General features: G+C 39.5%; 1 protein-coding gene across 7 annotated transcripts in view; it reads left to right on the forward strand.

Annotated features, from left to right (window-relative positions):
- The window catches only part of Slc4a4 (solute carrier family 4 member 4), a 339,097-nt gene that overhangs the window by 288,756 nt on the left and 26,188 nt on the right, over nt 1–24,153 (forward strand). For all 7 annotated transcript variants that reach the window (XM_050149683.1, XM_050149682.1, XM_050149677.1 and 4 more), the window contains exons 17-19: nt 10,061–10,174; nt 12,066–12,227; nt 22,697–22,875. In XM_050149683.1, the coding sequence (XP_050005640.1) occupies nt 10,061–10,174; nt 12,066–12,227; nt 22,697–22,875 (455 nt within the window). The remainder of the gene's footprint in view (nt 1–10,060; nt 10,175–12,065; nt 12,228–22,696; nt 22,876–24,153) is intronic.

Genomic DNA, 24,153 nt, shown 5'->3' on the forward strand with positions numbered 1-24,153 from the left:
CGCCCCAGTTAATTTAAGAGCAGCTGCGGTCCAGGCAAAGTGAAAACTGAATGTCCTCTGGGGCTTCCGAGGAACCAAATTTGTTTTTTTTTCCCTGTAAATTAACTAGCTTCTCGCTGTTGGTGTCTCTATGATTATGACTCCCTTAATAATTAATATGGTATCATCCGTCATAAAAGTACATTTATAATAGATTTATTAGGTTGTTTTTGCCTGAGAATAAAAGAACAGCATATGATTATTGGAATTTTCTTTCTCATCCACTTAATTTTTTCTTTAGTTTGGTAGTGTAAATATTTTATATGTTTCCAGCATTCTAAATTAATTGAAACAATCTCTAATTCATTTTACAGAGCATAGAAAATATTTTTCAATTATTTTTTTCCAATAAAAATAGCAAAAATGTCAAAACTAGTCTTAGTACACAAAGGTCATTATAGTTTTAATTTAGAGATGCTCCTCTTTCTTAAGCTACTACACCAGTACATATTGTAACATATCCATATACCGTGAAAAACAGTTTTTAAAAATACCAAAGTTTGTTTCTTTGTTTGTTTATTTATTTATTTATTAAAGATTTGTTTCTTCCCCACCGCCACCTCCCCTTTTCCTCCCCCTCCCCCAATCAAATCCCCCTCCCTCTTCTGCCCAAAGAGCAATCAGGGTTCCCTGCCCTGTGGGAAGTCCAAGGACCACCCACCTCCATCCAGGTCTAGTAAGGTGAGCATCAACTGCCTAGGCTCCCACAAAGCCCATACGTGCAGTAGGATCAAAAACCCATTGCCATTGTTCTTGAGGTCTCAGTAGTCCTCATTTTCTGCTATGTTCAGTGAGACCGGTTTTAACCCAGGCTTTTTCAGACCCAGGCCAGCTGGCCTTGGTGAGTTCCCGATAGAACATCCCCATGGTCTCAGTGTGTTGGAGCACCCCTCGCAGTCCTGAGTTCCTCGCGTGCTCTCTCTCCTTCTGCTCCTGATTTGGACCTTGAGATTTCAGTCCGGTGCTCCAATGTGGGTCTTCGTCTCTGTCTCTGTCTCCTTTCATCGCCTGATGAAGGTTAATATTCAGGAGGATGCCTATATGAAAAATACCAAAGTTTTGCTCTCTATAAGTTATCTTCATTTTTTCCTCTCAGATTGAGAAAACTTAAACTCAAAAGATTAAAAGATTTTGGAAGTTAGTCCAGAGACACTTATACTGGTTTTGGATGGATGGATGTAAGTGTCCATCCAAACTAAATCTAAGGCCGCTGACTTCACAGGGTTGAACATAAGCTCCTGTAAAAAAGGAAAAAAATCTGTCTTTCTCATGAAAACATTCACGTTATTTTCACCAGTAGTAGCGACTAGAGAATTATAAACTATGATTTTCTGATGTGTTGTCTTGCATAGATGCTGTTTTGAAAGAGAAAACAATGAAGGTAAAGAATATACTTTTCTTTTTCTAAAAGTGTTTGGAAATATGAGAAGGGTCCAAAGAGATCAACTCTTACTGTCTTCAAACCCATCCTGACAATGCCTGTGCACAGAGCCTGGTCTGATGGTCGTCTAGTTGTCTTGACATCTTTTGGATGCTTTCTGATTCTTAGTTTCGTCCATAATATTAATACCGGGTAACTCCTGTGTAGCCTGCTAACGTATCACTCCACTTACCTTCCCACATTCGAATATTTAGTATTGAATATAGAAGTGATCTGGGGAAAATCAATGTCCTTGCCATAAATGTTAAAACTGGATCCTGTATCTTAGAAATTAATTTCCCAATCATACACATCCCTAGGAGTGATTTCTGAAGTTCCTCAACTAGATATTGTATGGCTTAAGAGGGAGGAAGGGTAATGGAAATTAAAGTGCTCTACAGAATGCTATGGCTCTGCCAGAGATGTTTAGTGAGGTTTAGCAACATTAATAGGGTTGCTGTTTATTTTCTATAAATTTTAAGAGCTATAATTCTTACATTCGTTAAAATTTGCCATTTCATCAGCTTTTCCACCCATGTTATAATAGTGCCATATTTAACAAGATGGCCATTGTCCAGGAATTCTACCAAAATCAATATATGCACACAGATACATATTCTGATATATTTGTATGCATATTATATATACATTATATACACACAATACTACATGTATGTGTATATACATATTCATAGTATTTATTAGTTTCTTATAGTTATCTAATTGCCTTACTCATTACCAAATTATCTTATTAAAATTACCAAATTATCTTAAGAGATTACCACAAACATGGTAGCTTAGAAAAAGAAACATTGGATCTAAGAGGCAGATCTGGAGGTTCAAATTAAAAGCGTGAACTTGGCCCCACTAGACTGAAAATCGAGGCAGGAGACTGTGTCCCTCTGGAGGCCCTAGGGGACAATGCATTTCCTGCTTCTTTCTAAGCATTGCCTGCATTCATTGGTGCTTGATCCCCTTCATTCACCCTCAAGGCCAATAGTGACCGCTCAGACTTTCTCAGACTTTGCCTCTTTGATTCACATTGTATAGCCCAGACTGACTCACACTGTGGCCCAGGTTGACCTGAACTTGCTATTTATCTAGACTTGCCCCAAATTCATGGTAATCCATGACAGAGGTGCTGAAGGCAGACAGAGGTGAAGCACAGAATCCGTGTAAGATGCTAAAATAGTAAGTCAGGGGAGGTAGCATAACAGGGTCCCAGGTGTGAGTTCAAGGAAGTTGTTAACGGGTTGAGAGGTATTTATTTTATCCTGAACAACAGAGTACATCAAACTGCCATCTTTTAAGATGGAGAATATTATGAAAGAAGGCATCAGTGGTCAGGCAGGCTGGGCTTGAGAGGATGAACTAGGGGAGGTTAAGCGTTTAATTTTTGACATAATTTTGAGATAGCTCTAACAAGTACTTCCAAGTGGCAGTATGAGATGGAAAGATGGTTCTGGACTAAGGAAATCTGTTTTTCAATATGTGATTGAAGAAAATCATTATGGCAAGAGTCTGATTAGAAGGACAAAACATGAAGAGATGGAAGGAATTGAGAAGAACCCAGCAAACAAGCCTGGATTTAACCAGTAGAGTAGACTGGGAAGTCTACTAAACTCCATTTCCAAAATGCCTGCAGGGTATTGTAGCATCCCTAGATCAAACCACGATAGCTGTGAAAACTGACCTTGGTTGTCCGGGCTGTTACCCTGTGCATACTCTGCTCTTGGAAGGAGCTCCAAATCACTTAGAAGTCTGTGTTTGCTTTCTGCCCATGTAGTGCTGGCTTTATGCCATGGAAAGAGATACTTCTGAGAATAAATATTAATGTCTTGTTTAAAGGGTGATGCATTTATGTAGCATCTGTATGAAATATGAGAATCAAAATGGAGCAAGAAATAGAGTTGCTTGCTAAGCCACACAAAAGGACAGTTTTAGGAGATTTGGCTATTTTATATTCTTTTGAATGTTTTCAGAGATAGCAAATTGTTTTCCCTCTGACTATGGATTTAACTTTTTACATTATCCAAAGTCATTTGTATGTTGTGTAGAGTGAAATTGGTAAATCAATATTACATTCTGGCTGGTGATTTGGTGTTATGTCCCCAAAGCCTTACATTTTTATATGCACATTGACAGAGCAATTCTGCCCATAGTAATTTGTTCCAAGTAAATAGCACCAGGTGTTTGCAAATATTTCTTTATAATACTGTTCATTCTAGAGAAGTTGGGAGCAATCTAAACAGTAGGATATTGGAAAAAAATGACTTTCGTTCTCCATTCAGCATAATACTCTGACATCATTAATGTCTCTGTTATGGAAAATATCAAATGATATGGGAAAAACTGTGCAAGGGGCACACAAAACAGAATGTGAGCTGAGGATGATAGTACGTGCCTGTAATCTTAACACTTGGGAGACTCGGGCAGGGGGATCATGTCTTGAGGCAAACCTGGAATGGCATAGTGACACCTTATCTCAAGGAAAACCCAAAACATTGGAATATCAAAGATTATATGTTCACATACTTTTGAATAGACTTCTATACAGTATAAAGATATGTTTTCATATATTTCAGATATTAGAACATATTTCTGTATAGGGGAATTGGGAAACACTATTTTTTTATTCCTCCTAAATACTCTACAAAGACTACCTATCACTTTTTGAAGTGGGAAAATTTTTTTCAACATTTAAATAAGGAAGAATCATGGATATTTGAGATAAATGTCTGATAGTTGATATGTATAATCCAACAAACATCTCTCCACTTTAATCATAAAATCATAAAAAGAATTTTAAAATGATCTGGAAAAATAGCAACACCATTGAAATAATTATATAATTTCCCAAGAGAATAGCTGGGAGACAATACTGATTTAGATTTGAAATTATAGGAATTTTTTTTTATGTGGGTAGAGGCATATTTTACACTGAATTATTTAGCCCAGTGTGGTAGTGCATACCTTTAATTCTAGCACTAGGAAGGCAGAGGCAGGTGAATCTCAGTAAGTTTGAGGCCGCCCTGGTCTATAGAGTAAGTTCCAGGACAGTCAGGGCTATGTAGATATTTGTCTCAAAAAAAAAAAGGAAGGAAGAAAAAAAGAAAGAAGAAAGATGAGGTATGATCTCTATAGCAGAGTGATCATTTTTGTAGGGAGATCGCTAGTTAGTCCCCAACTGCTTAGCCCTGAAATAATCACACAGAGACTGTAATAATTAAATCACTGCTTGGCCCATTAGCTCTAGCTTCTTATTGGCTAACTCTTATATTAATTTAACCCATTTCTGTTCATCTGTATGTCACCACGTGGCTGTGGCTTACCAGATAAAGTTCCCAGTGTCCATCTCCAGAGGATCCATGGCTTCTCTCTAACTCTGCCTTCCTCCTCCCATGCTATAGGCCAAACCAGTTTTTTTTTAATTGATTAACCAATAAAAGCACATACACAGAAGGACCTTCCACACCAGATCATAGTTTCATAGTTTAACAAGTTTTAGAAAATATTGTATATCTCATATTTAAAATATAGTTGAAAATAATATCTTACATAGATAAAGACCTTAAGTAGTTTCTAAGTCTTTTTGAGGGGATGTTCTCTCATGGTAGTTTCTGTCTTGTGCCTTGATGTCTCCTGAGTATAAAGACCCGTATTGCTCATACTTTTTTTGAACCTGATAGAGGAAGGGTTTCTTCTGCCATGGTTCAGGGATACAATCACCCACAATTGGGAAGGCATGATTGCTGGGTTATTTATGTCTCTGGCTGCAGGACCATGCAATTGTGCCTTCCCAAATGGTGACTAACCAGAATCAGGACCAAGTTATCACCTCCAAAGGTTTTTCACGGAGTTCCACCCCTGTTGGACAGGCCTCACATCTTCCCAAACAGTACTATCAGCTGAAAACCAGGTGAAAAATACATTAGCCTATGAGAGACATTTGAGTTCCAGAGCATAACAAGGGCCAAGTTAGAAACTCCACAAGTAAACTCAGTGATGACATCCAGTTTGCCATGCTGGGTTGGTGGGGTAGTCAACTTCCAAAAGACCCAGGATACTGTCCCTCCTCTCCCAGGTGCCAGTAGTGACCGCAGTGCAGCAGGCTCTCACAGATGGACGTGGAGATCCTATGGGAACTTGGACCATATAATTGCAGAGTAATTTCATTAGCATCCCTTCTCTATTACAAAAAAAAAGGAGTAAACTGTTTTAAAATAACCATTCCCATCTCTTTGAATAATGTATAGATATTTGAGTTGTTTGGTTAGATTATTGTGGGAGGGGTTTTGGGAAATAATAAATATTAGTAAGAACTACTGGACTTGAGTGAACTCTGGACTTACGTTTATAGGGATTTGTGGCCTCCTGGAACAAAGAGGTGATTGTAACATCCTATCATATTACTGAAATTGCTTCCTAGTACCAACCTAGGACTAGACTCTCCCAAACTGCTGTTGTCAACACTACTTGCATAAAGCTGAACTGATGAGTTTTATCCAGTATTGTGGCCCTGGGAAACACCAAATCCTAGGTATTTGCAGTCAAAGTAGTTTCTGTGTAGCAGTTCCATATGATTTCTGGATTTTGAATTCTTTGTTTCTTAGAATTAAAGATCCATCTCAGAGACTTCTTGGCAGTAGATAATCTAATTTTTTGAGTGTCCTTGGAGTCAAGAAGCTTTGTAGTGCATAAAATAATAATAATTTATTCAGAGATTATGTTGAGTTCTCTCATGGTTAATCATATTTAGTTCTGATAAAGAAAACCAATGTGAAGTTGGTAGTATTATTCTGACTCCCTTTTGCAGATGATGCAATTAAAACCAATAAGGCTGTGTATTTTATATTGTGAATAATGATACTGAGAGCCCCATCCATCTTGTCTACCTATAGCAACTGGGATCATAACTCTTAACCTGTGTTTCCCGTATTTAATTTCTGTCATCTGCCTGCTTTTGACATTATTGTGTGTAATTGAGGTGAACTCATACCTAATAGCAAGTGCTTTTCTTTCATGGTGTGGTACTTATTGAGCAAACTAAAGCTAGCAGCGTCTGATGAAGAATTCCCAGCCAGAAGAAGCATCTTTGGTCCCACTGCTAGTTAGTTCCGTAACCCCCTAATACCTGATAAAGAACTAAGCCCTGAGCTCTTTCAAACATGCTGCATTGTCATGTAATTTCCATTCCTTGCTTCAGCCCCCCCATTGAACACACAGAGATCCTTACTTCAGCTCCTCCTGAACACGGGGAGACAGTTTCAATTCCTGGAGCCCATGGTCTTAAGAATCATGTGCTTCCTCAGTTCATCTGTGTCATGCAGCAGCATCAGAAAATGGACCATTTGTCTTGTTCAACTTGATGTTGAAGTCAACCCTAATGTATCTACATAGGAGCAAGCTTTGTTGGCTATAACATGGCTTGGGGATTCAAGAAGACATGGATTATGTCCATTTTACTCACTAAGATGTTCTTATCACCAAGTAAAATATTAAGAACTGAGTAATTCTAAATGAACAGTTAATGAGACATGTAACTGTGTGATTGCCGATGAGAAACTCTGTTGTCTGTTCTAGTTAAGCTGTTAGGCCCCTAGTAGTGCCTCTAGTAACTACAGAGATACCCTAGTACAACCAAAGGGTCCTGTGCTCCTCTTAATGACTTGTAAGTAGTCATTTTGCACCTCTTCATGGAAAAGCACGGGGCTTAATGCTCAGTCCTTGTATTGGCTAGAGGAGACACTCAGGACATTGGATAACCAAATAATGGTGATCACACTTTTGCAATTGTTGACAGAGGTTTCTGTCCCGCCTGGTCCTGCAGCCATTCTGTCCCAAAGAAACACACAGAGGTCTACATTAAATATAAACTGGTTGGCCTAGTAGCTCAGGCTTCTTATTAACCTTTATAACTTATATTAGCCCATAATTCTTGTCTGTGTTAGCCACTTGGCTTGGTACCTTTCTCAGCAATGCAGTCACATCTTGCTTCCTCTGTATCTGGGTGATGGCTGCAGACTGACCTTTCCTCTTAGCAGAATTCTCCTCTTCTCGTCTCCCCATCTCTACTTCCTGCATGGTCGCCCTGCCTATACTTCTTGCCTAGCTACTGGCCAATCAACGTTTTATTAAACAAGTGCAAGAAACAAATCTTTGCACGGTAAAACCATTGTCCCACAGCAAGCAGTGAAGACATTTCTCACATCAAAAAATGTTCCAGCAATAGTCCAAAAAAAAAAAAATGCTTTCTTAGACAAAGCCTATGCAGCCTTCAGTTCCTATATACCATCTTTGGAGTTTACTGTGAATTGTAATAACTGATTGTGATCATGAGTTAGAACTTGTAATCTCCTGATAGATTTGTACCATTCTCAGGTTACTTAATGGGATATCTATTTGTGGTGGTTTGAATAATAGTGTACCCCATAGGTTCATATATTTGAATACTTAGTCACCAGGAAAGGAACTATTTAAAAGGAGTCTAAGGACTAGAAGGTGTGGCCTTGTTGTTATTGGAGGAAGCATGTAACTGAAGGTGGGCTTTGAGGTTCTAAAAGCCCATGCCAGGCCCAATCTCTTTATTTCTGCCTACAAATCAGCATCTAGATCTCTCAGATACGTCTCTACAACCACGCTTGCCTGTGTGCTACAGTGTAACGGCGTAAGCGAATGCAGACAGATTGTCAAAATATAGACAGCTTTAATGGAGGAATAGACTTACAGAACCACTGTTCCCGCGGAGACCAGGAAAGCAGAAGAGAGCGCTGGGAGCACGCTCACCAATTTTATAGGAGAACTTTAGCCTGAGGCGAACACACCCCCTAAGGGGTGGGACTTATCCCTACATCTCCCCCTTTTGTCTAAATAAGACAGAACTAAACCAAATACAACTATATACAATAATAACAAATAAATATAACAAACAATATTGAGAATCAAAAGTTTTGCTAAACATTCTATCTCAAGGAGTCTAAATAATGTAGAGAGTAACTACAATTATATAATCTTCAACTCCATCAAAGATCCGAGAAGGCAATAAATATTACTTAACAAACGATCCAAATGTGTAACAATTGACAAAGACAACTGACTACCTGAGCAATCACCCAAAGTCTCGTTTGCAATGTTGAGTCAACCAACTTTGGCTAAGGCCTAACATAACTGACATACCATTTTCAAAGGCAAGCAACTTTTCAAAACTATCTTACCCTGTCTTGGCAGGATATGACAGTCCTGTTTTATTTATTGATGCACGCTCTGTATCTCTGTCAGTTGTTGAGGTATGGGCATTTCTTTGCCCCAAGGCCAGTTCTGCCAAAAAGAAAGGCTCCAGGTGGAGTGTCTTTGGTGCTCAACGTTCTCTCGGGAATAGAGCGGTGTTGCCAGGAGCAATTGTGTCTCACTACCACAAAACTCTGAGTTAGATTAAAGGCCATATTCTACAGCTCTTCAAAGAGGTTGAAGATTATCTATCTATACGGAGTATAATCTCTCTATATATAAAGAACCTGATTAGTCTAATTATAAATGACAAACTTAGATGACTATTAATCTATATAATTCTCAATATCTATCTAACTTAAAGACTAAGACAATAAACAACTGTGCAATATATGGAGACAATGATCTTCATCTGTAAACAATGTCATTACATATCAAATGTAAACAATGTTATTACATAAATAGTATCAGAGGTAGAAATGTACATTGTGATATGGTAGATGTATCAATACAATATAAGCATACTCTTATACAAAAATAGAGGTAGGAACACTCACATTCAATATTCAATATGTCAATATACAGGAAACAGTACCAATACAATTTTCTAAAAACAGTAACTCACAAATACCAATCATCCCATCAAACCAGTTAATCCCCCCTTTTTTTTTTTCGAACATACCCCTAATTCCATAAAACATTTCCCCATTCCCTCAACCCCAAACCAACGACTAAAAGATGTCCCTAACCCTGAGGGCAAACTCTGTTGGGAGAGGGGACGCCGTCCTCTAAGATTGCTTCAAGCTGACATGGGGGCGATGTTCTCTTAGGGGCTCCTGTGAAAGCAAATGATGGTAAAATTCCCAAATTAACCTTTGACCTAAGAAAATTATAACTAGTCCCTGAGCGCTTTGAGAAGGCCCGGCCAGAGTGTTGTCAAAAATGTGCACCATTCGAAATTGTCTTGTGCAGTTGGTACCAAAAAACAGGTGGACTAGCCTCTGAAACTATAAGCAAACCCCAAGTAAATGCCTTCTTTTACAATAGTTGCCTTCATCATGGTGTCTCTTCTCAGCAATAGAAGAGTGACTAAGACACTATTGTTTTATTTATTACTTATATCACTGCTTTCCAGATAAATTGAGTTCTAGTTCATTGTGGAATATTTGCCTAGCTTTTATTCTTATACAAATGTCTCTCATGCTGTACGTAGGACAAAGGATATATCCTGATTGAGTGATATCTTCTGTGTCTGGCCATTGGATAATTTGTTGACAAATTGTTAGTAAATATCAAATTCTTTTTCCCTTCAAACATATGAACTGCCATGTTTATCTAGTACTAAATAATTCTTTTTTTTTTTTATTTTTCCAGGCAAGAAAACTGATCAGTGATTTTGCCATTATCTTGTCTATTCTCATATTCTGTGTAATAGATGCCCTAGTAGGTGTGGACACTCCAAAACTAATTGTGCCAAGCGAGTTCAAGGTAAGTGAATGTCTCTCTTTTGCTTCTTCCTCAAACCCTTTGGCTTTTTCTCTTTTCCCCTAATGTAGTTTATTGTGAATTGACTTCAGTTAGTTTTGCATAATTAGCCTTTTTCCCTTCAGAGTAATCCTTTTTAGGCTCATTTATAGTTAGTCTAGTTTCTTCGCTAAAATTAAATGCCACAGTTAGGATCAAATTCAGACTTTGTACATTACTGAATTTTATTTTAAAATAGCATATAGCATGAACTAATTCTGCCTTATATGTTGTAGTATATTTCAGATACTCTTTTAGAACCAATTGACCTGATTCATATAGCAGTTCTGAAAAGTACATACTTCTGTTTTATAAACCACATGCTCACAAACACTAAGAAAAGCGACCATCACACTTAAGTATTGGGGGGAAGCTGTGAAGGTAGAATTCAAACCTTCATATTCTAACTTGAAGGTCTTTTCCTCCTACCTGCCAGGAACACTTATGAAGTTTGTTACAAAGAGGACAGAAGAATTATGTATTTTCTGGATTTACTGTGTGTGTGTGTATGCATACATGATGTATATATGTGTATAATATATAAAATTTACATGTCAGTTGTTCATAGTTATATTTCTACCTAGTTTTCCATTGTAAAATTATAACCTATTTTCTAGAACAATCCTTAGTCTGTTCTCCACTACTGATATAATAATGTCAAACATTATTAAGCTGATGGCAGTTTTATATAACTAGCTAATGAGAAAGGGATATGCACATGTACACACATACATAACAGTAGAGAATATCTTTGGCATAATATCATATTCACTAGCAAACATAAATTCTAGTTAATATAATAAGTAATGCATTTACTCCGGTGTTTTCTAAATGTTTGCTTGGAGCCAGACTCCATCCTGGGGTGGGGGGGTCAAATGCTTTAATAAGCAAGATGAAATGTCTTAATGTCTTGTCCTACAAGCTCACAATGTGTGGTACAGGTAGCGTGAAGATGGGTTTTGTTTTGATGGTGGAGTTTTGAGTAAGAGGAGAGGGAACATACATTCAGGGTTTGTGTTTATGCCTGTAAGCCTGGCACTCAGGAGACTGAGGCAGGAGAATTTCTGTAAGTTTAAGGCCAGTCTGTATTACATAGGCAGTTCCTGGCCAGCCTAGACTGTAGAATAAGACCCTGTGTCAAAAGGGGGCGGGGGGGGGGGAGAAAGGAAGGAAGAAAGAAAAAGAAAGAAAGGAGAAACAAATTTATAAGTAGTGTTATATTTATATTTATATGCTTTTCTTAAAGTAGGAAATAACAACTTTTTCTCTCTGTTAACAGGCATATGTGATCTAATGAAAGTAGAAAAATGGCAATCTTTTTCTCATTTTCTGAAACAGTTCTGGGGATTTAATCACTTCTAGATAATTTTCACTTGTAAAATAAGAGTTCCAAATGTTTCAATTAGTTCAGTTATACCATGTAAATAGTCTTATATATTATGAAGCCAATTTTTGGCAAAAGTAGAAACAACTTCTGTTCAGTGCTAAAATTCAAACAGAATTTGTGGTGGCTTTGTAGTTTTATTACCTTTTCATAGGATATTACATTTGGGGTTTTCTTCTGTGTCCCTTAGTGTTAGAATTTTGTGTTTTCCATCTGATGCCATATCTCAACTAGTTTAATGTATTCAAAATGTCAGCCTCTGCTTTCTCAATAGCCCATCTTTTTCATTTTCTTTCCTTTAGCGATCGTCTCCAAAATAACACCTTTTGGGAAGATTTCTGTTAAATAATCTTTTCCTCCAGATTATAGCTGTTTCTACTTTTTAATATGTTGACCCTCCAAACCCTTAATATTTTTTAGCCATGTGGCATATATGAACGTTGTTCTGAAAAAGTTTCTCTTTGCTTTCAGCCAACAAGTCCTAACAGGGGCTGGTTTGTCCCGCCATTTGGAGGAAACCCCTGGTGGGTGTGCCTTGCCGCTGCTATCCCGGCTCTGTTAGTCACCATTCTGATTTTCATGGACCAGCAAATCACAGCTGTCATTGTGAACAGGAAAGAACATAAGCTCAAGGTAAGCATCGTGAATGGGGATCTCTGCCTTCTGCTGTTTTCTTCATTCTTGATGATACCTCCTGATTCAAAACCAACTGGGCTTTATTGAGAGTTCTCCGATAATGAGAACTCATCAAAGATCCATTTGTTGACAAGGTCCTTGGTGCCGCAGCTCAGGACACACTCTCTTCAATATGAGGAATACGTTTCAACTTGTATTTCTGTCACGATCGAAGAAAGGGTGTATGCAACAGTTGTCCCACTTCTGATTTGGGAGTGGTAACCACCTTCCTGAAGACGTGGTAATCAAAGATTTAATTAAGGCTCCTGCTCTCTGTTAAATAAACTCAGCATCTTTTTCCTTTCCAAGAACTTTATAGGGACTAGGAAGTGGGTAGCTAGGTAAATAGAGTGCTTATTACATTGCAAGGCCCTAGCTTCCTTTCCCACTACTGTACACACTAAAAAGTTGATTGCCTCTGTTTGTGGGTCTAATGTGACGATTTGAAATATGTAGACAGTCTATAGTGACCAGGTCAGATCAAAGTAGTTGATCTCTTTAATCACATAAGTCTTAGTGCTGGAGAATGAGCAAAGATTTATTGTTAAAGATTTTTCAGATGTGCAGTTACAAGCTGTTGGTAAGTCTTCATACCCCACTCCCTTTCCTTAAAAGATTCATCTTAGAATCTTAAAGATCATAAATCTTAAGGATTGTCTTAGAATCTAAAGATCATAAAGAAGTTTTTATTCTTATATTTTAAGTTTGCAAACATTAGTTGACTGACATTGTCATAGGCCCAAAGAATGTTTCAGTGGTATAGGATATCTTTCAAGAGAGCTGCATAAATTGTTACTATATTAGATAAATTTTATCCATATTTGATGATATTTTAGGTCACTTTAGGTCACAAATAATTTCAAAAATACCATGTAGAGGATGAGAGAGGAATAATAAAAGTAAAAAGGATTAAAATGTAATGGTTACTGACCATGAATCAGGTTATTTTCTAAGCACTTCATATTATATATTAACTCATTACCTTTTCAGAATCTTTTTAATATAAGAGAAACCTGAAAATGTATTAGAATCATACCCAGAGGCAGGAAAGTACATTGCGCAGAATGAATTTAGCAAAGGATTGGCCGAAGGGAAAATCCAGAGAGAATAAGAGCATTTGAGTATAGAAACACACCAAGCAGATACATAAACCAGAGAGATGATAAACCATTTACTTAGAACTACAGATGAGGGTGAGGGAGAAGTAAATCTCATAACTCATAAAACTGGGAATAGAAGAGAACTGAGGACTTCGGTGAAGAGGAGCTGTTTCCATTTTGAAGGTTTCAGGGGAAAGAAAGCAGTGATGAACTCCACAGTATGTGAGTCATTCCTGAAGTGGTCTGGGAAGGTGGAGGTAAGGACTCTCGGTGAAAGCCTAGCCTGTGCGGTTGTTGACTTCCTTGGCACAGAGGGTCACCACGAGGAAATCTTCCTGCACAGTTGCTGAAGTCCTAAGGAAGATTAGTGATACGGGATGCAATGATTTCCTGGGGTATTCAGAGAGGTGGAAGGGTAGAAGGAAGACTGGCCTGTATTTCAATGGAAGGAAAATACGGAAGCATGAGAATTACTGGTGTATTCTCAATGAATGCTGGAGGTCAGAAAGCAGAATTTTATAGAACGCAATCTTGAGGTGGTCACTGATATAAAATTCTGTACTGATTTTGAATTATCAGTGGGGGAACAGTGGAATATTCAGTTGGAAACTCCCATTAACATAACTGTATATGTATTGTACACCATGAATAGATAAGGTGCCACATTTTCCATTTGAAGACTGTTGTTTAACTGCTAACGTCTGTATGCCTTGCTTCTATAGCAGAACTGCAACCCATTTGTCAGGCTTTTAGTGAATGCTTTACAGTGTCCAATTCTGAGTCTCCTATCCTAATCTGTTAATTCTAAAAGGAACACAGTGGAAGACAAGTCTTTCTTGCCATCTTGTTTTGATTTATATTTATATATGTGTGCCTGTGAGAGTGTATATCACATGTGTGTGGGTGCCTGTCAAGCTCAAAAGAGAGCACTGGATTCCCTAGAGTTGAAATTACAGGCAGTTTTGGGCCACTTGATAGGGTTCTGGGAACTGAACCTTGGGTCTGCTGGAAGAGGAGGATGAGAAGCTCTTAACCACTGAGTCATCTCTCCAGATCCTCAAAACTTGTTTGTAAAATCAGATATTACCAAAGTTCATTAAATTCTTCTCTGCCCAAGCAATTCATTTGTCAAAGGTTGGGGGCAGAAGCAAGGGGATGGCATGTTTCTTTATATGGTTGTTTCCCATAGGGAACATTTAAAAATTATTAAAATATTGTTGTATGAAAAACTTTACAACTGAATTTTATAACAACACTAGTTGACTAGAAACAAGTGAAATAGTTGTTTATTAGCTTGACTGTATTAATTTTTATTAATGTCCTTAAGACATCTTTGCAGAGATCACATGTAAATACAGACGGGTTCTAATCTCTGATACCCACTACATACAATCATTTGATTAATAGCATTAATTTTTATAGTGTAAAATACATAACAGTTATCCTCAGCCATGCGGCAAGTTAGATGTCAGCCTTGACTTCAAAAGTCAAGTAAAGAATTTATTTTATTCTAGAGGAGCTTTTATTTGCTTTAGGGAGGCATTTGATCATGTTACTAACAGGAGAAAATCATTTTTGCTTATCCTTAGAAAAATCTATTTATTACTATTGAAAGTTTCAGACACATAAAAAGTAAATACAGTGATAGAGTAATCCCAGATATTCCTTTATTATCAATTTGTGGCCACTACTGTGTCACTTGGGCTCCATATTCTTCTCTGTATGTTGCTTTAAAGGAAGTCTGGGCGGCTTGCTGCATTCCCATAAATAATATATGGTTGAATTTCCGAAGGGAAGATCTCTTCAGAACGTAGCTACTGTTTGTAAGGCTGAAAATACTAACAAAATCACTATCCTCTGAGTTTTCAGTAAATATTATTTCCAAAGGTTTTATAAAGATAGCAAACTAGAAGTTGTTGTGTGTGAATGCATGGGCTCCTCATCTGCGTGAAGGTGCTCATGCAAGCCAGAGGGCAACCTCGGCTACATTGTGCCCACCTTGTTTTTTGAGACAGGGCCTGTTGTTTGCCTAAACTCACCCAGCAAGGGTAGACTGGCTAGTTAACATGCCCCGGGATCAGCTGTCTGCCTCCACAATACTGAGCCTGAATTCCATCATGCCTTCTTCATGTGGGTTCTAGGAATTCAACTCAGGTCCTCATTCTTGTATGAGAAGCGTGTTGCCAGCCCAATATAATAAACTTTAATGATATAGATTATTTGTTTAAATCTGGATCCAAATGCCATTTGCACACTTGTCATTTTAAAACATTTATAAACTTTTAGTCTATAGATTCCCCCACCCTCTGATCCTCTGTTTTTCTTTCCTTTTAGTTTTTTTCAGAACAATAAGGTTGTTTGTTGTTCTTTCTATAACATCACTTTGTCATTGACAAGCTATTGAACACCTTAGTGTGGCTTTTAATGCAACAACAGAAATGGACTGTTATTAGTTTTTATTCCATTGATTTCCTGGTTCTGTAGGAAAGTTCTTGCTGATGTCTCTTTTGCAATTGAAGCTAAATAGTATTGGGTGGTGTCACCTAAAATCTCAGTGGTGCTGGTTGTCCGTGGTTGCTTCTTCACTCGTGTATGTGACTTATATGTTCAATGCCTTGTTTTCTCATGAGTTGTCTGCTTCCTCTGTGTCCATTTTCCTCCATGCAGCGTGCTCATGCACTATTGCACACTATATATATAGTCTCGCATACTACCCCACCCCATCGCTTCTTAGCCTCCAGGGCTTTTCTATAGGGCTTGAACTTCTCACAGCATGGTATTTATACTTGTTCCATGGCAACTGATTTCCATGAGTTAAGACATGCAAGATAGAAAAAACAAACAAACAACAAAAAACAAAACAAAAAAATTCCTGGTTATACCTGCAGCTGTCAGCTTTGCTTCCTGACTAAAGAAGTCATGGTCACTCCTATGGGGATATAGAGGGAATCCATCTTTGAATGTAGAATGGTAAAGCCATGTTAAAAACAAAGACAACAGCACATTACACGGGGGATATTTCCCAGCCATTTTTAGAAAATAATTTTTTAAAGATACCAATCTTTATTAGTGATGGCTTCCCCCCATAGGGTCATATACTGTGCTCCATGGTCTTCAGCATTTTCTTTAAATGGTCACTGGATTTGGAAACTTGGCAAAGTATAGATTTGATATTATAAGTAAACTATTCGTGATATATATTATTTATCTGCATACCCATCCATCTCTCTGTTTGTGTCCATTCATCCCTTAGTGCATGCACACAGATGCACATCCACAGGGAGGAAAGGGCAAGAGAGTAAAGCACCAACCACTTTAAACTGTTTTTAGCTTAGGCTTTTCCAGGCCACATAGGTAATGTGAATTCCAGTCACAAAGTCAACTGCAGGTTTATGCTTCAGAATGTCCTTGGAGATTCTTTTTCATTTGGCAGGATGCTCATTGGCAAGACTGAGAGAAGCCTGACTCCCCATTGACTTGTTTAGTATTGGGAGGGGGTCTGAGTGTTGGTTTAGTTTACGGTAAGGCTAAATATAGACTTGCACTAATGCATTTTTAATCTGAAAATATTGGAAACCCACTTTAAATTTTAATCTGTCACCGGCAAAATTTGGCTGGGTACATTTGGAGATACATTTCTATTATTTTAATGCTCATCACATTTTCTTGTTGATAATTTAGAATTAAATGCATTTAGGATTGATACACTACATAAGGATTTTATTTCCCTAGACCTCGTAGGAAACATTAGAAACTGGAGAATGTGTTTGCCTTTAAAATGAGATACGGGTATACAAAAACGAGTTTCTGCCCCTTTTAGAATTGTTTACTTGAAACTGCTCTTTTTCGTGATGATGGTAATGGTGTGGATGCCAGGCATTTGCCACAAATCCAACACCACCAGTTGACATTTCATCGTGAATCAAAGGCTTTGCACTCTGGAAATGGTTTTGTTCTCATTCTGCTGGGCAGTGAGAGCTGTGGCGTGCCCAAATTGGAGATTCTGCCTGAAACTGTAAAAGACACTAAATGCTCTCACTACAGGCTCTGAAATCGATTTAGAAGAAAAACATGAGGCAGCGATAGCAGTAGGGGTACCGCAGTGCTGAGAGCCGCACGCTTGGGGCGGCGTTTGCTTTGGTTCTGTGTCGAGAGACTCTGGCTGGCTGTCCCGCTGAAATGACATCCACCTCGCCACTGTGCTGAACAACCCTACACTGAGCTGGCAACACCAAGACTCGTGGCTGTTTGGGGTCACTTTGGCTAGTTACACCCTGTGTCCTACCTGCAGAGTACTCAAAAGCAAACCGATTTCATCACGGTCAGGCTGGAGCAGAGCCAGCTTTCAGACTGCAAAACCAGAGAGATGTCTCCCGCAATGGCGACTTTCAAGAGCTGTTTGTCGGAGGCAGAAATCATTTAGAAACATTATCTAGAGAAAGATATCATATAATCCTGGCAGTCACTTTCCTATAACATACTTTGTGGTGAAACCTTTTAAATATGATATTTTCATAGTTTGTTTTTAATTTAAAAAAAAAACAACTTCCAAACTTCACCTAGCTCTGTATTCTTTGTATCAGTCCTTGTTATCATAATCTTGAATTTAGCACTCTTATTTCAAGCTGAATTTTTGTAATAGTTCAGCCAGTGAAGCATCATAACCAACCTCCCTTGCTTCTTCAAACACATGATTTTTTTCAAAGTGACATTCTTACACATTAGTTCTATGTCTAAAGAACCTCGGCCATCTAAACTTTCACCTCTTGACTATTTCTCCCAGCCTGACATGTAAAGAACCTTGTCAAACAATGGCAACCTAGATTTCAAGCACTTGGTTACAAGTGCCAGCCACTGCTCTGCTTAAATGGTTTGTGGTTTCTTGATTCTCACAGTTCTCCTGCTGCTGTGGGCTGGAAGATCAATTCCTCACTCCTCTGTCATCGCTGTTCATCAAAAGTGGCTCCATCCTCAAAGCATTTCTAAATATAAAACCCCCAGTGTCACCTTGCTTCACCCCAGTGTAATTCTTATTGCCCTTGCTTTTTGTTTTTTCTTAGTGATTTATATTATTCTGTGCCAGTGGTCACATGATAGCTCATTCAGGGCTTTGTGCAATGACTTCATCCCTACTTCTCAGCCAGAAGAGTTTCAGAGTAAGCCCCACGGTTTATTCCTCTTGCAACTTTTCTGTGGCCCACCAGAATTCTACCTAGCCTCAATAAACACACGTAACTGAAATGCTTTATTATCTTAGTCACGTAGTTCCTAGCTTTATGATACAGGGTGTGAGATAAGAACTGAAGAACCTGCAAGTCATCTCCACTCCCTTCAAATGGCTTCTTAAATGGTCTTTAGCCATATTTAGATGAGACACCCCGAAATACTCCATGTTCTTAGTTTTTAGGATCTCTTCCAAATTCCCATGAATTTCTGTGTAGAGTCCATTTAAATTTTCATGCCAGGCTGAGCCTTCTCATCCATCTCATCTGCTACCTCTTGGTGGGAAATTCTAAGCGCCCCAAATCCCGTGAGCTCCTAGCGTGATGAGCGCTTGCCCCACGTCTGTTTTCTTTCCAGTTCTTCCTCTCTCGTCATCCGTGTACCACACCAAAGTGTTAAGCCTCTAGTCCTTTTCTCTCTTTTCTAGTTTGATTTATGTGGACTTAGTCTTCAATGATTTTTTTTTTGTTCTGTATTAGCGAGGGATATGCAGTTTCCAAGAGACGATGTCTTGTTTCGTGCTGAAAACACTTTGCCGTTTCAGAAGCTGGAGTCTCCTTTGGGTTTATAGTCATGAAGTCAAGGACATTTTTTAGATTGCTTCTTATATACAGAGCACTTGTGCTGGATACTGAAGGTAAAACTGTTTTAATATCTGGTTTCTTCCCGGAAGGAAGTGTCAACGTTAGCGCTCACCTACCTGACTCTGAGCCTTGCACCGGATCACTTGTTAGTGCCTTCCTCCAGCTAGTCACCTGCATTCTCTGTAAGAATTGGTTTCGTCTTACTCATTGTTTAATTGAGCACGGGGCCTAGTACCGAATAAGCGTTTAGTAAATGTGTATCCAATAACAGTTTGCCACACAGAAGCCCCAGCGTGAGGAGGAGCCTGGTGTATCAGGAGGCCGAGAGCCGGCCAACAGGACAAGTGACTCCAGTCGAGGTCAAAGGGAGTGGGTTCAGATCGCACAACACATGCTCTGTCAGCCTCAGCGTCCATGCCAGTTGGAACAATGCTGTTGGCAGTGGCTGTATTGTGTCCTGAGAGCCATTTGTCAGTATGTCTGGGCTGTGTCTAGGGTAGCCAGTTGGACTTCTTCTCTCAAATTGCGATACTCAAAAAGCGTCTCCAGACACTGCTAGACACTGACAAGAGTGCGGAGTGGCCAATAGTTATAGAAATAAAAATGTCCATGTGTATCCTTAGAGATGGTTTTATTCTGTTTAGTTTTCACTATTATTGTATTTTAAGTGAAAACTGAAAGCCATCGAACAGTCTTGATCAGGAGAGAGTCATGTATTGATGAAGATGTGTGCAGATTAGCCTGTGAAGAGAGCCCATTGTGAAGGGGCAGGAGCATCATCCTGTGATAATGACAGCCTGGAGGGCTGAAGGATGCTGGTTCGTGTGGAGGAAAGGGGGATTTGACTTGAGACTCAACTTGATGGACTTTAACATATCTTAATTTGGGCAAAGAATACGAGTTTGAAGAATAGCATTTGAAACGCTCACACTAAGGAAGGTTGGGAGAATTGAGTGAAATGAGGCTGCCATATAATCCAAGAGAATCTAGAAAAACCAGTAGCCAAGAGGGACGGTAAGGAGCAGATAAGTTTTATGCTATTTTTGAATATTTCTGTTTCCTGTCCTCCTTCCAGTTTTTAGATAAGGGGTGGCAGTATTGGCACATTATTTTATTTCCATTCAAACTGAGCCTTTCAAATGCTTCCAGCTAAGGGGTGCCTTTGGGAGAGCCTTGTTTCCACGTATCTCTGAGCTGATTGTGAGTGTGGCTTCTCTAACGCAAGTGTTGGCTTTAAAGAGTTTACGGCAGTAGCTTGGGGGCAAAGCTTTTTACCATCTTTTCAATATTATGCCTCTAGACTTTAGTGTATGGAGGACATTGACCTAGACATAGTAAGTTGTGAACGTTAGTAAACCTTGCCTGTTGATATTCGACAAAATAAATTCATTAGGCATACACACACACACACAGAGAGAGAGAGAGAGAGAGAGAGAGAGAGAGAGAGAGAGAGAGAGAGAGAGAGAGTCTCAGTGTCTTTAAACTACTAGGAAATATGAAAGCCAGTGTCAGTCTTCAGTCTGTAAAGACTAAGCCAAGGAGAAAAGTGGAACTTACGGCAGGCAGATGTTAACACGAGGAGTGACCCAGAAGGCATTAGTGAGGGAAGCACACTGAAGGATTCCCATGTGTGGTGTTGGTGTAGAATTCAAGGGGAACGTGGGTCAGGAAACATGGGCTGGAGACATTGGTTCTCATACCAAAGGCCAGGTCCTAAATGGCCCTGCGGTAGCATCGTAGACGTGAACACTGGTAGGGGAAGGCAATTCTCAATGTACAGAGTCCAGCCACCTCCGTCTTCATAAACGCAATATCCTCAATGAACTGTGGCATCTGCCTCCTAACTGGTTCTGCTGGCCTTGCCCCTAGTCAATCTGTTCATAAGATAGTAGCCACAGTCCTTAGATCCTAGCAGTCAGACCACTCTGCGGCTAAAAGTCCTCCAGTAGTATACCGTCTGATGCAAGCCAAAGATATTCTGACTCCTCTTGGGGCTTACTACCAAGTAAGATGCTTTCAAAATGTATGTTGTTCATTGCTGTCCCACACAATAGGAAGGCAAATACATGAGAGCAGGGTTCTTCTTGTTTGTTCACAGACGTATCAGCGGTAGCTAGAATCATGCCAGGTACTAGGGTGCCAGTGAATTATTTGTTGAGAAAATGAATTTGATTGGGATCTCAAATATATCATGATGCTCACTTCTTTGGTGATTATAGAATACATTTAAGTCACCCTACCCCATATGTGCCTTCTTTTCTTCTGCCTTACTCCACTTCCAATTCACATATTTATGCATTCCTATAGCAAAATGATTCTATGCATGTATGAGTGAATGTCTATCCGCAGTCAAACCTGGCTTTTTGAGACCGTGCCTCAGCTGTGCCAGCTCTCCTGCCTGCTGTGCGTTCTCTGGGAATCTGGACCTTGTGTGCGAGCCCTGGGTAAACGTGGCGATGCTGTTTGAGGAGAGCGGTGTTCTGACAAACTGTAACAGGATCCCAATGATAACATGTTCTGGGTTAGTGGTGTAAAGCACATCCCCGCTCTCCGGGTTAGCCTCTCTGTTCTCTTGGATCAGCCATGGACTGACTCTTGGTACCACTCCCTTCATGCTGAGCGGATGGGCAGCTCTAGTTTCCTCAGCTCCACAGGGGGATGAGCCTTTGATTTCTTCATAAATAGAGCAGAGAAATATAACCGCAGAAAAACACTGGGGACATGATGAACAGTATTTATCTGGTGAGTAAAGGAGCTAAGACCTTTTGTTGCGTTGTCTGCCCGTCCAGTCAGTAAATGTTATTGAGACCACAGGGTGGTCTATTTTGATTAAGGGAATATTCTTTACTTTGACGATGGTGGCTAGTAAGTGGTTAAACGGCTATGCTCAGACTATGAGAAATGAGAGATGGTTAGCTACACGCCGCCTCAGGATTGTGTAGGATATCTTCATATACACGTAGCATCGTAGGTATAGCATTCTGCTAAGGACTGTCCCACAGAGAGGATGGTCTGTTGCTTTGCAAGCTCCGGTCATGATACCTTCACAGTCGCTACCACCCTGGCCACGGCCTCCCTCAGTGAGCACACACCATGTCCCATGTCGCAGCTACACCCTTGGAAGTTGCTACCAGGTCCTTTGCTGTGGTTCCCTCACCAAATGGTCCCAGGAACTCTCCAGATAAGGCCCCCACCTTCATTTTGTGGGTTTACAAAATTGGATACAGAAAGATTAATTTATAATGAGTAGATACCAAGAGAAATGGACATATGTCTAAATTAATTATTCAGAATTGTAATAGAACAGTATCTGTGCAGGTGCTGGAGGAGCTGGTTTTGTGTTTAACACTGGAGGAGTATTATGAGCAAGGGGAAGTCTCTCCTCAAAGGGTTCCCTTATGAGAGATATTGTTAGGAAGCAGAACAAGGTTCTTTTGTTAACTGTAATTCCAGCGCCTGACTACATCTAGAGGACAAGTTCGGGTAATCTCTGTATGTGTGCTGTGACTTCTTTCTGCAGAAGGGAGCTGGGTACCACCTGGACCTGTTCTGGGTCGCCGTCCTCATGGTGGTGTGCTCCTTCATGGCTCTTCCCTGGTATGTGGCTGCTACTGTCATCTCCATTGCTCACATCGACAGTCTGAAGATGGAGACCGAGACCTCTGCACCTGGAGAACAACCCAAGTTTCTCGGAGTGAGGTGTGTTGTCACAGGGTCATGACTCCCTAAAGCCCATGGGTACACATCTTTGTGTCGATCATGTGGAGGTGGACACTGTCTGGGGATGAGGTGGATGGTGGTTGTCAATCATGTGGAGGTGGATACCGTCTGGGGATGAGGTGGATGGTGGTATTTAATTTAAGTAAATTATCTTTTCCAAAAAAGGACCTTTTTTCTTTTTTAATTTTTTTTTTTCGAGACTAGGTGTCTCTGAGTAACTCTGGCTGTCCTGGAACTTGCTCTGTAGACCAGACTGTCCTTAAACTCAGAGATCTGGCTGCCTCTGCCTCCCGAGTACTGGGATTAAAGGTGTATGCCATTACCACCAGCAAGAAAGGACTTTTTAATAAAAAAGATAACTTGTTGCTTTTAGTTTGCTTCTTATAGTATGTAAATTTTCTTGATTTCTATCATCTTAAATGATGCAACCTGAGAACATAAGTGATTTATTGTCTTCAATATGCAGCCGAGTGCTGCAGAGTGCTGGAAATCAGTCATGTGTAGACCTCAGAACCTTAAGTGTGCCATGATTCCTGGTATTCTATGAAGGAGTCAGGAACTCTCATTTCCCAGCCAATTTCTATTCCCACAAGAACTTGAGAAAGTATAACCTTCAAATATTAGATCAGAGTACTTGGCAGCGTTAGTAGTAGAAGGCCTTTTTACACCATTGAGTGTCTTGTTTTTGTTTTTTTGTAGTAAGCTCTGCTCCCAAGAGCTAGGGTGCATAGCTCATACAACAGAGCCATCATTTCCCATGCCCCAACAGTGGATGATTCTTTCTTGGGGGTTGGAGGGTGTTGGACTGTATCATATTTGTTAAAAAGTACTTCTGTTGTTGCAGATTTGGAAACTAGACTGTTGCGATTTATTGCACTCATGAAATTTCCCTGAGCTGTTTGTTAATTAGAATGTGGGACAATGTAATATCTGTCTCCCATGAAAGAAGGTGTAATTACACAACAGCACAAGTTGTTTGAAAAATAAGGGCTTCAAAGAAGCCAGTAATTGATGGACCAAGAGCAAGCGATTTTTCTTTCTTGGTTCTGAAAGGAGCAAAAGCATTAGAAGAATCACTTTTTTTCTTCATGAATTCAGTAGTTTCAAGATTTTTTTCTAAGTTAATGCTTATGTTGAATTCATAGGATATTCTTGAGATCTGAGGAGCATCATAGCAATATCGTTGATGCTTTAGCCCAACACTGATTTGGTCTCTTTTGAAGGTCTGTGAAAACTGGAATTAGATTGATGATCTTT

Source organism: Alexandromys fortis, unplaced genomic scaffold (assembly GCF_014885135.2).
Source record: "Alexandromys fortis isolate MF-2015 unplaced genomic scaffold, M_Fortis_MF-2015_v1.1 scaffold_0, whole genome shotgun sequence".
Taxonomy (NCBI): domain Eukaryota; kingdom Metazoa; phylum Chordata; class Mammalia; order Rodentia; family Cricetidae; genus Alexandromys; species Alexandromys fortis.